Source organism: Sceloporus occidentalis, unplaced genomic scaffold (assembly GCF_023333645.1).
Source record: "Sceloporus occidentalis isolate IW3139 unplaced genomic scaffold, rSceOcc1.0.p SCAF_256, whole genome shotgun sequence".
NCBI classification, from domain to species: domain Eukaryota; kingdom Metazoa; phylum Chordata; class Lepidosauria; order Squamata; family Phrynosomatidae; genus Sceloporus; species Sceloporus occidentalis.
In genome coordinates, this window is record NW_028317236.1 from 547,482 (window position 1) to 560,273 (window position 12,792).

General features: G+C 49.9%; 1 protein-coding gene across 1 annotated transcript; it reads left to right on the forward strand.

Annotated features, from left to right (window-relative positions):
* Positions 1-2,740: 2,740 nt before the first annotated feature.
* LOC149275921 (protein sel-1 homolog 1-like) lies at positions 2,741-11,823 on the forward strand. Its single transcript, XM_089504114.1, has 21 exons — positions 2,741-2,828; positions 3,421-3,449; positions 3,846-4,332; positions 5,046-5,213; positions 5,549-5,654; positions 5,781-5,943; positions 6,752-6,805; positions 6,883-6,942; positions 7,043-7,124; positions 7,576-7,730; positions 7,925-7,981; positions 8,341-8,409; positions 8,532-8,609; positions 8,726-8,788; positions 9,027-9,114; positions 9,214-9,362; positions 9,751-9,916; positions 10,244-10,318; positions 10,684-10,856; positions 11,209-11,337; positions 11,587-11,823. Exons 1-21 carry the CDS (start codon positions 2,741-2,743, stop codon positions 11,821-11,823), a joined length of 2,676 nt encoding a protein of 891 aa, XP_089360240.1.
* The last annotated feature ends 969 nt before the right edge of the window (positions 11,824-12,792 follow it).

Consider the following 12,792-nt stretch of genomic DNA (forward strand, 5'->3'; position numbering starts at 1 on the left):
CTTTAATAACTGTGTGCGGCGCGAGAGATGACAGGCAGCCGAGTCCTTAGGAGAAAAGCAGAACTGAATGATTAACCCTTTGCAGTGATTGAAATCCTCTCTATGTGCACTGGGGACCCAGAAATGCAGTGGGGGCCCCATCGTGATGCCCCCCCCCGAGCTCTGGCTTACTGGTAACCATTAACGTTTACCCCACTCAGCTACGGCTACGGCTGGCTACATGTTACGCCGGGGATAGAGAGGAGGACGACAGCGAGCCGATGAAGCGTATGAATGGAGCATTATTTACACTCCGCTAATTTTAATTGTTTTAATTGTTTAAAGTGCCGCCCCATGCAGCGAACAAGCGGCTGTGACACGGCGACCGAAACACAACCGCCCCGTGTCAGCAAGACAGCGAGATGGGGGGGGGGGAGCGGCCTTTAATATCTCATGGGTACAAGCAGAGCGGTTTGAGGATTTTGGATCATTTTTGTCCCTTGTCTTAAACACTCCCATAAACCATTAAATATCAGACATTGTCACCAAATGTAGCCCTCGCCGCGGCTCCGATGACCGGTGCGAAAATTGCTCGGGGCCCCCAGACTTCACCAAGCAACATGTCCCGCAGAGCTAACCTTTGCCTCCGAACTGCTCTAAGTCCCCAAACAGCTTGTCTGTGCCATCTTAGCCCCCAAACAGCTCGTCTGTGCCATCTGTGCCCCCTGTTTGTCTCTGCTATTGCTGTTCGCTGCGCTGTCACTTCCTGCACGCTGAAATAATCAGAGATCATCCTTTAACCGGGGTCGTCTGGGTACCCCAAGACTGGTGGTCTCGGTCCCAGTTGCGGCCCATGCAACCATGATTGTAACATCCCTGCTAGCACCCCCGGATATTTCACATCCCGCACCAACTTAGGGCAAATCACTAAAACTCTCTGTCCGTCTCTGGCTTTAAAAATAACCAAAAAAACTCTTTTTTATAAAGTCTTATATTTTCAGACTTTTGGGATTTCCTCAGTTTTGATGATCAGACCCCACTCCCCAACACAGCACCCTCTGTGTCTAACACACTCATAGCCAGCTAGATCGTAAGTTCTTGGGACGCAGGGAGCAGATAGTGTGAAGAGTAACGACTGTGCCGTGTGACCTGCGGGTGAAACTCATCAGGACACATATCATTATTAATAAATAGATAGTAGTAAATATCGGATCTGCCTCTTAGCAGACAGGTCCCTCTGCGGTTTACGTCACGTGACCGTTTTCTGAATACGGCCGACCTGACCTCACAACCTCAATCGGAGCGCCGCGGCTCACGGCTGTCACAATAACTGAGTTCCTCAGGTATGATATCTGGGCGCAGAAACCCACTTAGCAGCCGGACGGTGACAGCTGGCACTGAATGCTATTACACTCTGTAATGTCTCCTTCCAATTCAATCCCGAGCCCTGCGAGTCCTACAGGTGTCTGCCGCGTCTCCCAGCCTCCCAGCTCATCACGGGCTGTCACAGCAAATCAGTCTGCATGCGCAACAAACACAACGCAGACATGACTGAAGTTTAATTCGAAGGGGAAGAAGCCGAGAGGTGGAGCTGCAGCGCCCCCCGGTGGAAGAGGATCAGACATCGTCTTTACAGGAGCAAAGGGGACCATTAAATACATAATATTTTCTAGAAAATACCCACTTTTTGGGGTTGGATCAAAAGAATACAAAAATATAAAAATCTAGAAAATTCCTCCACTTTTTTGCCCAAAATTAAAAATGATATGGTCGCTTCAGCACAGCGTTAACTAAATAAAAGGACCGGTCTGCGGCTATTAATAAGGGTTATTTTATTACTAAACATGGTGGCATTTGCAGAAGATTTTACCCCATTACTGAACACGTGAATTATAGCCGTCGCCGAACGCGGGTGTAATATTAGCTAATAATAAAATAAAAAGTAAATAAACATCCTAAAAACGACTGACGCCGGCATAACCAGCCTGAAAAAGAGTCCAGAATAACCACAAGAGCTGGCATTTTAATGCGCTCCGTTTAGGCAATAAAGCTCTTCTTAACCAAATTTGCTGTTTCTTCATTCTGGTAATAAAGACACGAAGGGTTAAACAAAATCCCCATGCATTTCGCCAAACTGAATTTCCTCGATTTTATTTAAAATGCTTTATAAATTGTTGCAATTATTATTTTTTGGTTTGTTTTTGAAATTATTTATATTTGGGAAAAGTTTATTATTAAAGCTATTTATAAATATTTAGAATTGTTTCATTATTAAAGATATTTATAAACATTTAGAATTGTTTCATTATTAAAGATATTTATAGACATTTAGAATTGTTTCATTATTAAAGCTATTTATAAATATTTGGAATTGTTTCATTATTGAATTTATTGAAAATGTATTGATTATTGATTGATCATTTCTAGGCTTCCGCTTTTTATGAGCCGGGAACCCGCGGGGAACTACATTTCCCATGAACCGATATAACGAAGGATGGGGAGGGGCATGCTGGGTAATGTAGTTTGTTTACTATCTTTAGAACTGCAGCCAATCAGTGAGGGCCATGTAGCGGAGTGCTAGTGACGCTCACGAGCTGCCGGATTCCTGCTTTGCCACGTATGATTGGCTGAGTGGCTGTCCGGGACCTCTGATTGGTCCAGGTGGAGCAGGAACGGTCGCAGATTGGCTGTCTTCGGAGGATTGCCAAGGCCGGAGCCAGGGGCTGTCATAGTGAGTCGCTCAGCTCGGGGCTACCTGAGGATGGGAGGCCGGAGTGTGCGGACCCTGCTGCCTTTTGGCGGCTGCTTCGTTCTCCTGCTGCTACTCTGCTGCCGAGCGTCTGGAGCCGGTGAGTGTGAGTGGCAGGCAACGGGAGTGACAGCCCAGTAACTGATTGTGAGTGGCAGGCAGGGGGAGTGACAGCCCAGTGACTGAGTGTGAGTGGCAGGCAGGGGGAGTGACAGCCCAGTGACTGAGTGTGAGTGGCAGGCAGGGGGAGTGACAGCCCAGGGACTGAGTGTGAGTGACAGTCCAGTGACTGAGTGGAGTGGCAGGCAGGGGGAGTGACAGCCCAGTGACTGAGTGTGAGTGGCAGGCAGGGGGAGTGACAGCCCAGGGACTGAATGTGAGTGGCAGGTTGAGAGAGTGTCAGCTCAGTGACTGACAATGACGCTCACAATAAGTGAGAGAGAGAATGAGTGTGAGTGACTGAAATTGACGGTTGTGTGGCTGTGAGGGGTAGTAGTGAGTTGGTGATTGTGCAGCAGACTCCCTGCCCCGGGGGTGGTCTGTGCTGTGTGGGGGGCATCTGTCTCTGGCCAGTTGGTAAGCCCCCCGGTCCCTGTAACGTGGGGTCCGTGAGCCTTTAGCCCCCACTCCTGTTTTTTGGTGATTTTGTGACATTTGAGATGCCACCTGAGATGTTCGCTGTTCTGTTGCAGATGTCGGCGCGGAGAGTGAAGAGACCCTGGTGAGTCCTGGATTATACGATGTGTTTATATGTAGACCCAACCGTGGGGGCCGCTTAGACACGCGCTGGAACACGCAGTGCAGACATGTGATAACGTAACCCGGCCATATGGGATCTCCTTCACCGTAACGCACGGGCATCCCCTGGGGCTGAGAACGTGCTGACGCGTTTCACTTCCGCTTTATGGTGTTTGGTCCAAATCATTCCAGCAGGGATCCTGCGTGTGACACGTGATCCCGTTCCAGTATGTTAATATTATTACCACGTCATACATGTGCTGCAGACTGACTCCCACACGTGGCGAGTTCCTTTATGTTACTGTATCTCCGTCTCACGTGACTCGGTTACTGGTGTGTACTGGGTATGTTATGTCTCTTTTGCTTTCTGTCCTGTAAGGTTCCAGAACATGCGGAATTGGAACGGACGGAGTACCCTACGGGAGACCGGACGGAGGATTCCCCGCTCCCCACGGCAGACCGGACGGACGATTCCCCGCTCCCCACGGCAGACCGGACGGACGATTCCCCGTTCCCCACGGGAGACCGGACGGACGATTCCCCGCTCCCCACGGCAGACCGGACGGACGATTCCCCGCCCCCCCCGGAGTCAGAAGAGACAGACGCTGATAAATCCTCGTGGGAGGAGAATGAGATTTCCGAGGAGAGCTCCGAGCCGCCGGCGTTAGAGGAGGAGGAGGAGGAGGAGGGTGACTCGTCAGACGCGGAGCTCAGAGCGCGGCAGGACGGCACTGTTACAGAGGAGACGCAGCCCGTCACCTTCCTGGATCACTCCTTCCCTCCGGAGGGCGATTCTGAGAGCTCGCCACGCGAGGGAGAGGAACGCGGAGACATCGACACCACGAGCGCCGACGTGCAAGAACATGGTAACTGTAATAATAAATCACCGATCAGAGTCTACGCACGCGTGTAAACAAATCGCCGGTGAATAAGCCGGAGCAGAAAGCACTTTCCGTGGCTGAAGCCGAGCTGTAAAGAGACCGTCGGCTCGGCTGCGTTACTGAGTGCTCCGGGGCTCAGAGGTTGCGTCAGCCTCGTTCTAATCTGAAACCTTGGTCTGTCACGCTTGGTGGTGCCGCGTCCCCGGGGGCGCCAGGTGGCGGAGGAGTCGCCATTCCCTGTTAATCTCATTGGGCCGCAGCGAGGGCTTCCTGTAGTCTGCGGTCACCGAATGCTTTCGTCAGACGAAGCGAAACACTTTATTTGTGGCATCTTCCAATGTGGCTGTCATGGCGACCTCCGCTGTGTTTAGAGGACGCTGCCCTTTGTACTGTGGGCAGAAATGATGAAAGTGGAGCAGTCGGTTGCCACGGTGATTGCTTCGCTTTTAGAGTTTTGCACAAGCATCATTCTGCATAACCCCCTCACTGCGACATTCCCCATGCACAGGGCTTGTATAATTCAGTATATAGTATACAGTATATAGTGCCTGGTCGTCGTATAAAGTATCCAGTTTTCTGTTTATTTCTACATGTTTTGTGGCTGTAATCCCATAATGCACTGGGGCGGTACGAGTGAGAGACGTACCGGAAGAAATGGTCCCTTTAATTAATCGTTTCCTGTTATCTCGCCCTCTCAGTGATCACGGCCATCGGAGGCACATCATCCGGAGAGCCCTGCCGCTTCCCGTTCCTGTTTATGGAGAAGGAGTACGCGGAGTGCACGACGGACGGGCGAGAGGACGGGCGGCTCTGGTGCGCCACCAGCTACGACTACAAGACTGACCTCAAGTGGGGCTTCTGTGAAAGTGAGTTTCTCAACTCCGGGGGGCTAAAGGGGGTTAAGGATAATCGATTCAGGATTTCTGAAGCCTCGCGGCCGTGCCGCCCGTAGATCAGGATGCTGTCCCTATACAGAGCGCTGCACACATATTACCCCTAACCTACTCGGCACTCGCATAAACTCTGACCCTGCATGGGCTGTTATCGGGGGGCCGTTTGCCTGTAAAGCACCCTAATTCTGCTCACAGAATGAAAGCGCAGAGAGGTTTGGTGTTGGGATTAGTGGCTGTCTTCTCTTGGTGTGTCTCTGACGTGTGCGTAGAAACTCATGCGTGTGTCACTCAGTCTGTTCCCTCCGTAGCGGAAGAAGAAGCCATGCAGAGGCGGCGGATGCAAGAAGCTGAGGCCCTTTACCTGCAGGGAGTGAAACTTCTAAACGAGAGCTCGAAGAGGTCGCGCAAGAAAGAGTAAGCTGTGTGCACCACAACCCCCTCTTATGTGTTTATTGCGGCCCCCATTGTAACTGCTTGGGGAGAATGACGTGTCTTATATGCGTCACTGTTACGTGTTCCTGATCATGCCTTGTTGTGTAGGGCGTACCAGTACTTCATGAAGGCATCCGATATGAATCATGTAAAGTCCATGGAGAAGGTGGCCTATGCGCTGCTCTTTGGAGACCCCCTGAAGCAGAATGCACATCAGGCCAAGGAACTTCTGGAAAAGCTAACAGAGCAGGGATCACCCAGAGGGCAAACGGTGGGTAAACAACGCGCTCGTTCCCAACCTAACCCCGCGAGCTGCCGGGGAGTCCGCAGAGGGTTACGGTGCGACGTGAACCGCCGTGTGTAACGGGACTCTGCAGGCACTCGTTCCCTTTGGAGTCAGCCAAGCCTTTAAGTGTTTGAACACAGAAAGCTGTGATAATTACTAACTTTTTGGGTGGAAAAAAAAGTCAACGTTAGAAATACTGTGTACACAAATGTGGCCATGGTAATTAGTCCCAAACCATTGTCCTCTTTATTTGTATCGCCAACGTAGAGGTTAAAATGAGACTTTAGGTATCGCAGCTAGAGAGAGTGTCCCCTTTTTAACCCCTTAATGACAAAGCCCGTACAGAGGAGAGTGTGTGGCACCCACAGAGGATGTGACGCAGTATGTTAGGACACATAGATGGCACTTAAACAGAGGCGACTTGCCCCTCGAATATGGGACCCCAGTTTGACATTCAGGCCATTGTGCGACATCAATGTCACGTATTCTTCTTTTAATATGTGACAGATTCGTCCTCCATTAGATTCTGTTTCATTAAAATGGAATTTAGGGCAACTTAAAAATGTTTATTTTTTGTAATTTAAATTTTACCCCTTAATGACAAAGCCCGTACATGTACGGGCTCAACATGCATTGTTTTCAATGGGTTTAGGGACCGCCCATTGTCCTTAAGGGGTTAATATATGATTCCTCCGTGTTGTTAGCGTGATAACTTGTAGACCCGGATCCTTGAGAAACACGCGTGTTGCGGTGGCTTCTGGAAACATGCCGTTTCTCTTTCTGTGCGTTTCAGGCTCTCGGCTTCCTATACGCCTCCGGTCTGGGTGTGAATTCCAGCCAAGCAAAGGTAATTAAATATACAGACGAGCTCTGGGGGTATTTGGCGTAACGTGGCAGCTTCTGACGCCTTCCTCTTGCTTTCAGGCCCTCGTTTACTATACATTTGGAGCCCTGGGAGGGAATCTGATCGCTCACATGATTTTGGTAAGGCTTGAACCCTTTGTAAACTTGTAGACATTAGGACGCTTGAGTCTTCTGGTTCCCCGCTAACGTGCCTGTTCTCCCGTTTGAATTTTCTCCTCAGGGCTATCGATACTGGGCCGGGATTGGTGTGGTCCAGAGCTGCGAGTCGGCTCTAACCCATTATCGCATCGTGGCCAACCACGGTAAGCGAGCGTCTCCGTTAAACACGCATTCTGTGGGGTGGGATCAGAATCGGGTTTAAGGGCGCGGAGTTATCGTAAATCTCTGGTTAATTGTCCTGCTCGCCGAGCTTGTGTCTCCCTGGCCGTACGGTGACCGGTGTCGCCGTAGGATAAGGCTAGATATCGGGAGCAGCAGATCATAAAGCTTTAGAGGCAGCCTTTAATTTACCTAGATTGTAAGTTCCTGCGGGAATATGGCCCTCCGTTCCTCTTGTATCTGTAAGTCAATTGCGGTATTGTATCTGTCTTTATCTGTAACATTTTCATCTTTGTACAGCGCTGCGGAATCTGTCGGCACTTTATAAAAAAAAAAAGTATAATTATAATAATAAATAAAGTGATCGTTTTTTTAAATGAATGCTTTCGGTTGGTTTGCGTTACCTTTTGAACGTGTCTTCTCGTGTCCCTCCAGTTGCCAGCGACATCTCCCTGACTGGCGGCACCGTGGTGCAGCGCATCCGCCTGGCAGATGAGATCGAGAACCCGGGGATGGGCAGCGGGATGCTGGAGGAAGATCTCATCCAGTATTACCAGTTCCTGGCTGAGAAAGGGGACGTTCAGGCTCAGGTGGGCACCGCCGTCACATTGCGTACTGGGGTTATAACCCTGCAGGGAGCTGCTGGAGACGGGAGAACTTCGACAGGCAAATAACAAGCTTATAAACGCTCCACAGAATGACCCTCGAACCTCTCAACGCCTGCTACCGAGCGGCATCGCGTCTTTATCTCTGTGTCGTAGTCAGAATGTTCTCTGTTCTGCAGGTTGGTCTGGGCCAGCTGCATCTGCATGGAGGACGTGGCGTTGAACAAAACCACCAGGTATGTCCCAGCTCCGTGAAGCGCGGTTACAGAAAACCAGCGTTCATGTCATGGGATGATATCGGTTATTCTGTAGCTGCCCCTAGAGTTACGTCCACGTTATGGAAGCCGAATCAGAAAGTGGGACACAGGACCGCATCACCCTTTGCCGCGGCGTAACGGCTGTCAGGCGGAGCCGTGGGTTGGATGGATTGTTTAGGTCCCTGGTAGGTTAGCAAGCCTCCGATATTTAAGCGCATATAATGGTAACGGGGACAGGGTTCTGCAGGACTGGCCGCACATGTAATGCCCATCTCACTTTGCACCATGTAATCTATGATCTTTTCTTTGTGAAAATGTCCGCTTTTGGTTTCTTGCAGAGAGCCTTTGAATACTTCAATCAAGCGGCTAACGCTGGAAACTCCCACGCCATGGCTTTTCTCGGAAAGGTATCGGTTATCTAGGCCGTTAGCGTTATGCGGAATATTAACCAGTGATTTTGGGGTCTTGTTATCTACCCCTTTAAAATCCTGAGTGCCTCCTCGTGATTCTGTTTGTGCTTCTGTGGCAGATGTATTCAGAGGGGAGCGAAACGGTAACTCAAAGCAACGAGACGGCCCTCCAGTACTTCAAGAAAGCTGCGGATATGGTAACCAGATGTGTTGTGTTTTGATCAGTAGGTCGTAATTCAGACCCCCGGGATTGTTTTATCGTTCCTTCCTCGGCTTTCTTGCTTACGTTTTGATTTATTTTCTTGGTGTTTAGGGAAATCCTGTTGGGCAGAGCGGCCTGGGCATGGCGTACCTGTACGGCAGGGGTGTTCCCGTCGTAAGTATCCAACCTGTTCGTAAAGACACGAATCTCACTTATTTACGATGGTGAAATACTGTATGAAATAGCAATAAGCGCTTGAAGACATAAACCGCCGTTATAATGAGACTAACCGCCCGCATTGGGGATGTTCAGACATTTAAAATGTGAGATTCCCATCTCTGCCCCTGTGGGGGTATCTAGAATTCTTAATTTATTAAACAATATTATATATACCCACTTCACCTTTCCACAGGACTATGACCTGGCGTTGAAGTATTTCCAGAAGGCAGCAGAACAAGGCTGGGTGGACGGGCAGCTCCAGCTGGGCTCCATGTACTACAGTAAGCAAACGTGGCGCAGCAGGGACGTGTCCGCTTAGTGCCGCGCTGTGTTTTTTGGGAGTCTGGGGGTAACATGAATATTCCGCCCTCTGCTTGCAGATGGTGTCGGAGTGAAGAGAGATTACAAGCAGGCCCTGAAATACTTTAACTTGGCATCACAAGGGGGCCACATTTTGGCATTTTACAACCTGGCTCAGATGCACGCCACGGGCACAGGGGTGATGAGGTCCTGCCACACCGCCGTGGAGGTAAGTGAATGACGCGTGATGCTGTACCGTGCCTCTTCTAAGGCTTACACCGGAAATATGTTTTATTATTGAAATTCATTGGCCAACATGTCTAAAACACTTGCCGAAAACCTCACGTCAATCAGCATCCGGCAGGAATCTGTATTCATGATAATAAGGCTGTCTGGAGTTTATATTCGGGTAGCTTTCCGAGACGGCTACATGGACGGGAGTTTAAAAGTTTTTCCTTTAAGTGCTTCTACTGGTTCCGGAAAGGATTTGGTGGTAGATGTTGCTGGCCTGGGCTACATGGCTTACGAGGCACGAGAACGTACTTGTGGGCCTCCTCTCGGCTCTAATTTAAACAAAGCTTTTAATAACCGGGGGGGTTTTCTCTCTCTCTCTCTAGTTGTTTAAGAATGTATGTGAGCGCGGACGCTGGTCCGAACGCCTGATGACTGCGTATAACAGCTATAAGAACGGAAACGCAGACGCCGCCATTGTGCAATACCTGCTACTGGCCGAGCAGGGCTACGAGGTGGCCCAGAGCAATGCAGCCTTTATCCTGGACCAGAGTAAGGAGCCTAACCTTAAAAGAGGCTTCGCTGCCCCACGTGACGTGTTTTCAGAACTATTTACTGTTTCTAAGAGAGGAGTTCAGTCCATTCTGGGCAGAATTCCCTGATAATTCCCTGCTGTGCGTCTGAAACATTTGCCTACTTGATCTGAAGATAGTCTGCAGCACTTTGCTCTCACGCTTTAACACGTAACGGGAGGGATTCCAGTAACATGGAACCCACGTTCTTATCCTTGCTATTATCTTGCGCTCCTTGGCAATAAGGGAGCCGTAATGTGTTTAGGGTTTTGTAGAGGTTCATAGTTAACCCCCTATTTTCTTGCAGAAGAGGCCAACATAGTCAATGAAAACGAGACGCTACCCCGAGCTCTGCTGCACTGGAACCGAGCGGCTTCTCAAGGTCAGTCTGCTGCATAAAGCCAACGCCGACACTTTGAAACGTTCTCCATAAAGCTGGCGGGTAATCCAGGGGCACAATGCTCAGAAAGATCCTCGTTGAGAGCCATAAGGCATACGTCTGAAGTAGCTGGAACTGGCATTTCCAGTCTAGACTGCCTTTTTGGGTTGGATTAGTCTCTGCTGCCATATATTTTTTCTCTTAAAACACAAAGCTCCCCAAAATGTATGAGATGCCAACAAACGATTAAAGCAAACGTTAATTAAGGTTGAAACCAAAGATATTGACGCGGGAAGGGACCCGGCTGTCTCCCATTCGCCGATATCCGCCGAGTCCACGATGTCTCTGAGCTAACGCTCTCGTTTCAGGATATACCTTGGCCAGGATTAAGCTGGGCGACTACCATTATTACGGCTACGGGACAGAGGTGGACTACGAGACGGCCTTCATTCACTACCGCCTGGCCTCTGAGCAACAGCACAGCGCGCAGGCCATGTTTAACCTGGGATACATGCACGAGAAGGGACTGGGCATCAAGCAGGTCCGTCCGTGGGGAGCTGTGGGGCAATTACTGGGAGCCCCAAACATAAGGAGAAAAGCCATAAATAAAGACGTCTCCCCAACGAATTATAAAGCGGGATAAATATTTCCTTCTGCAAAATAGGATCTGTTCTGGGAATCCCCAGTAATTCAAAAACTGGCCTTAGTTAAAGGTGCCGTTCCACTTTCGTAACTAAATTCAGCGTTACAAACCTTGTTCCCAATCTCCTCTCGTTAACTAATCATTTTTTGTTGTTGTTGTTGTTGTGGCGAAAAGGCAGGCAGTGATAGGTTGTTGCCATAGGAAAAAAGAAAAAACCCTTAGACTTTTGTTCTCGTGTCTCTCCTCGCAGGACATCCACCTGGCAAAGCGTTTCTATGACATGGCAGCCGAAGCCAGCCCCGATGCCCAGGTGCCCGTTTTCCTGGCGCTGTGTAAGCTCGGCATGCTGTACTCGCTGCAGTACCTGCGAGACCTCAACGTAAGTGCTGCTCTCCGGGGCTCTATTAGCTGTGGGGCGCTGGGAGTTGTGGGAATGATTGCTGTTACTCCTGCATTGATGCACAATGTACGTTGTATGCTGTTTGTACTCCATTGTTTTATGATATTTTAACAGAAAGCCAACTCTAAAGGAGTCTGAAATCTATTTGTATTTATCGTGCCCTTTGTTAACCCGTTAGCTGCCGGCGTCTGCCTCCCGTCTCTGACCTTCCATGTCTTCTCTCCGCAGGTGAAGGAAATGATCTCCCAAGTTGACATTGACCAGTTGCTGGGACCAGAGTGGGACCTGTACCTCATGACCATTATTGCCCTGCTGCTTGGGACCGTCGTAGCTTATCGACAAAGACAGCCGCAAGTTGTTCCGAGACCCCCGGCACCAGCTCCGAGACCGGCCCCCCAGGACCCTCCTCCCGCTGCTCAGGAACAGCCCCCGCAGCCACAGGAAGGCCAACAGCCCCCACAGTGATGCCACTGGGGGGGCTTCCTAGGACGTTACCTGACAGTTCGAGACAGACTTTTATTCCAAAAGCTTTCACGAGACCGGATCTGGCTTACAACAAAACCACTTGGTCCAACGAGTGACTTCTCAGATGATGCAAGATTTCTGCATATTTTTTTTTTCTTTTTTCTTTTCTTTGATGATTTACTGTATAGAAAGATGTCCAATGAGGGATCCCACTATTTATAAAGGACAGTTGTCTCTCGCCAGTCGCACGAACCACGTACGCAATGGCTCTCCTGAACTAGGACGGTTTTATTTTACTTTATACAGAGCCAAACCTGGAGCTTTTTAACTGAAAGGTGGGATTGGGCCAGGGTTGGTCAGGATGGTCCCAGCTGCTGCCCACAATCCTCGCCGCAGCTCTCATACTCCAGACTTATCCAAGAACACACGACGGGAGCTTAGAAAGCAAAATCCTGCTTTATGATACCAATAAGATATGCCATTAGAAGAGCCACCTGCACAACCTTGACCGTGTTACCGGCGGAGGAGGAGCGCCCGGGGACCCGCCATCTCCTCAGGGCTCCCGGTTATAGAAGAGCCTCTGTGCCGATGGCTCGGCGGCTGCAGTTTGGCATTGAGATGACGATTTGTGCGATTAATGCCTGAACTGTGAGTTTTCAGCTTCAGCGCTTTTAGTCTGGGGAGAAAATGGCCGGATTTATCGCGGGCCTGGCGTGTTTCGCTGTTCGTGGTCACAGAGCGTATGACCCGGTCGTGTTCGTTTCCACATTTTTATGCAAAGGAGAAATCCCTCTCCTCCGCGGTCAGATCCGTGATGGGATCCCGGGTGCCGAAAAAGATACAGAATTTGTTCCAGACGATTATTTCTAGAACTCTCGGGGAGTGCGACCTTTCTGAACGGTTACACTCGCTGGTAATATACTCAGCGCTCCCCGGAGATAATCTCTTTCTGGTCAGCCGAGCCAGCGT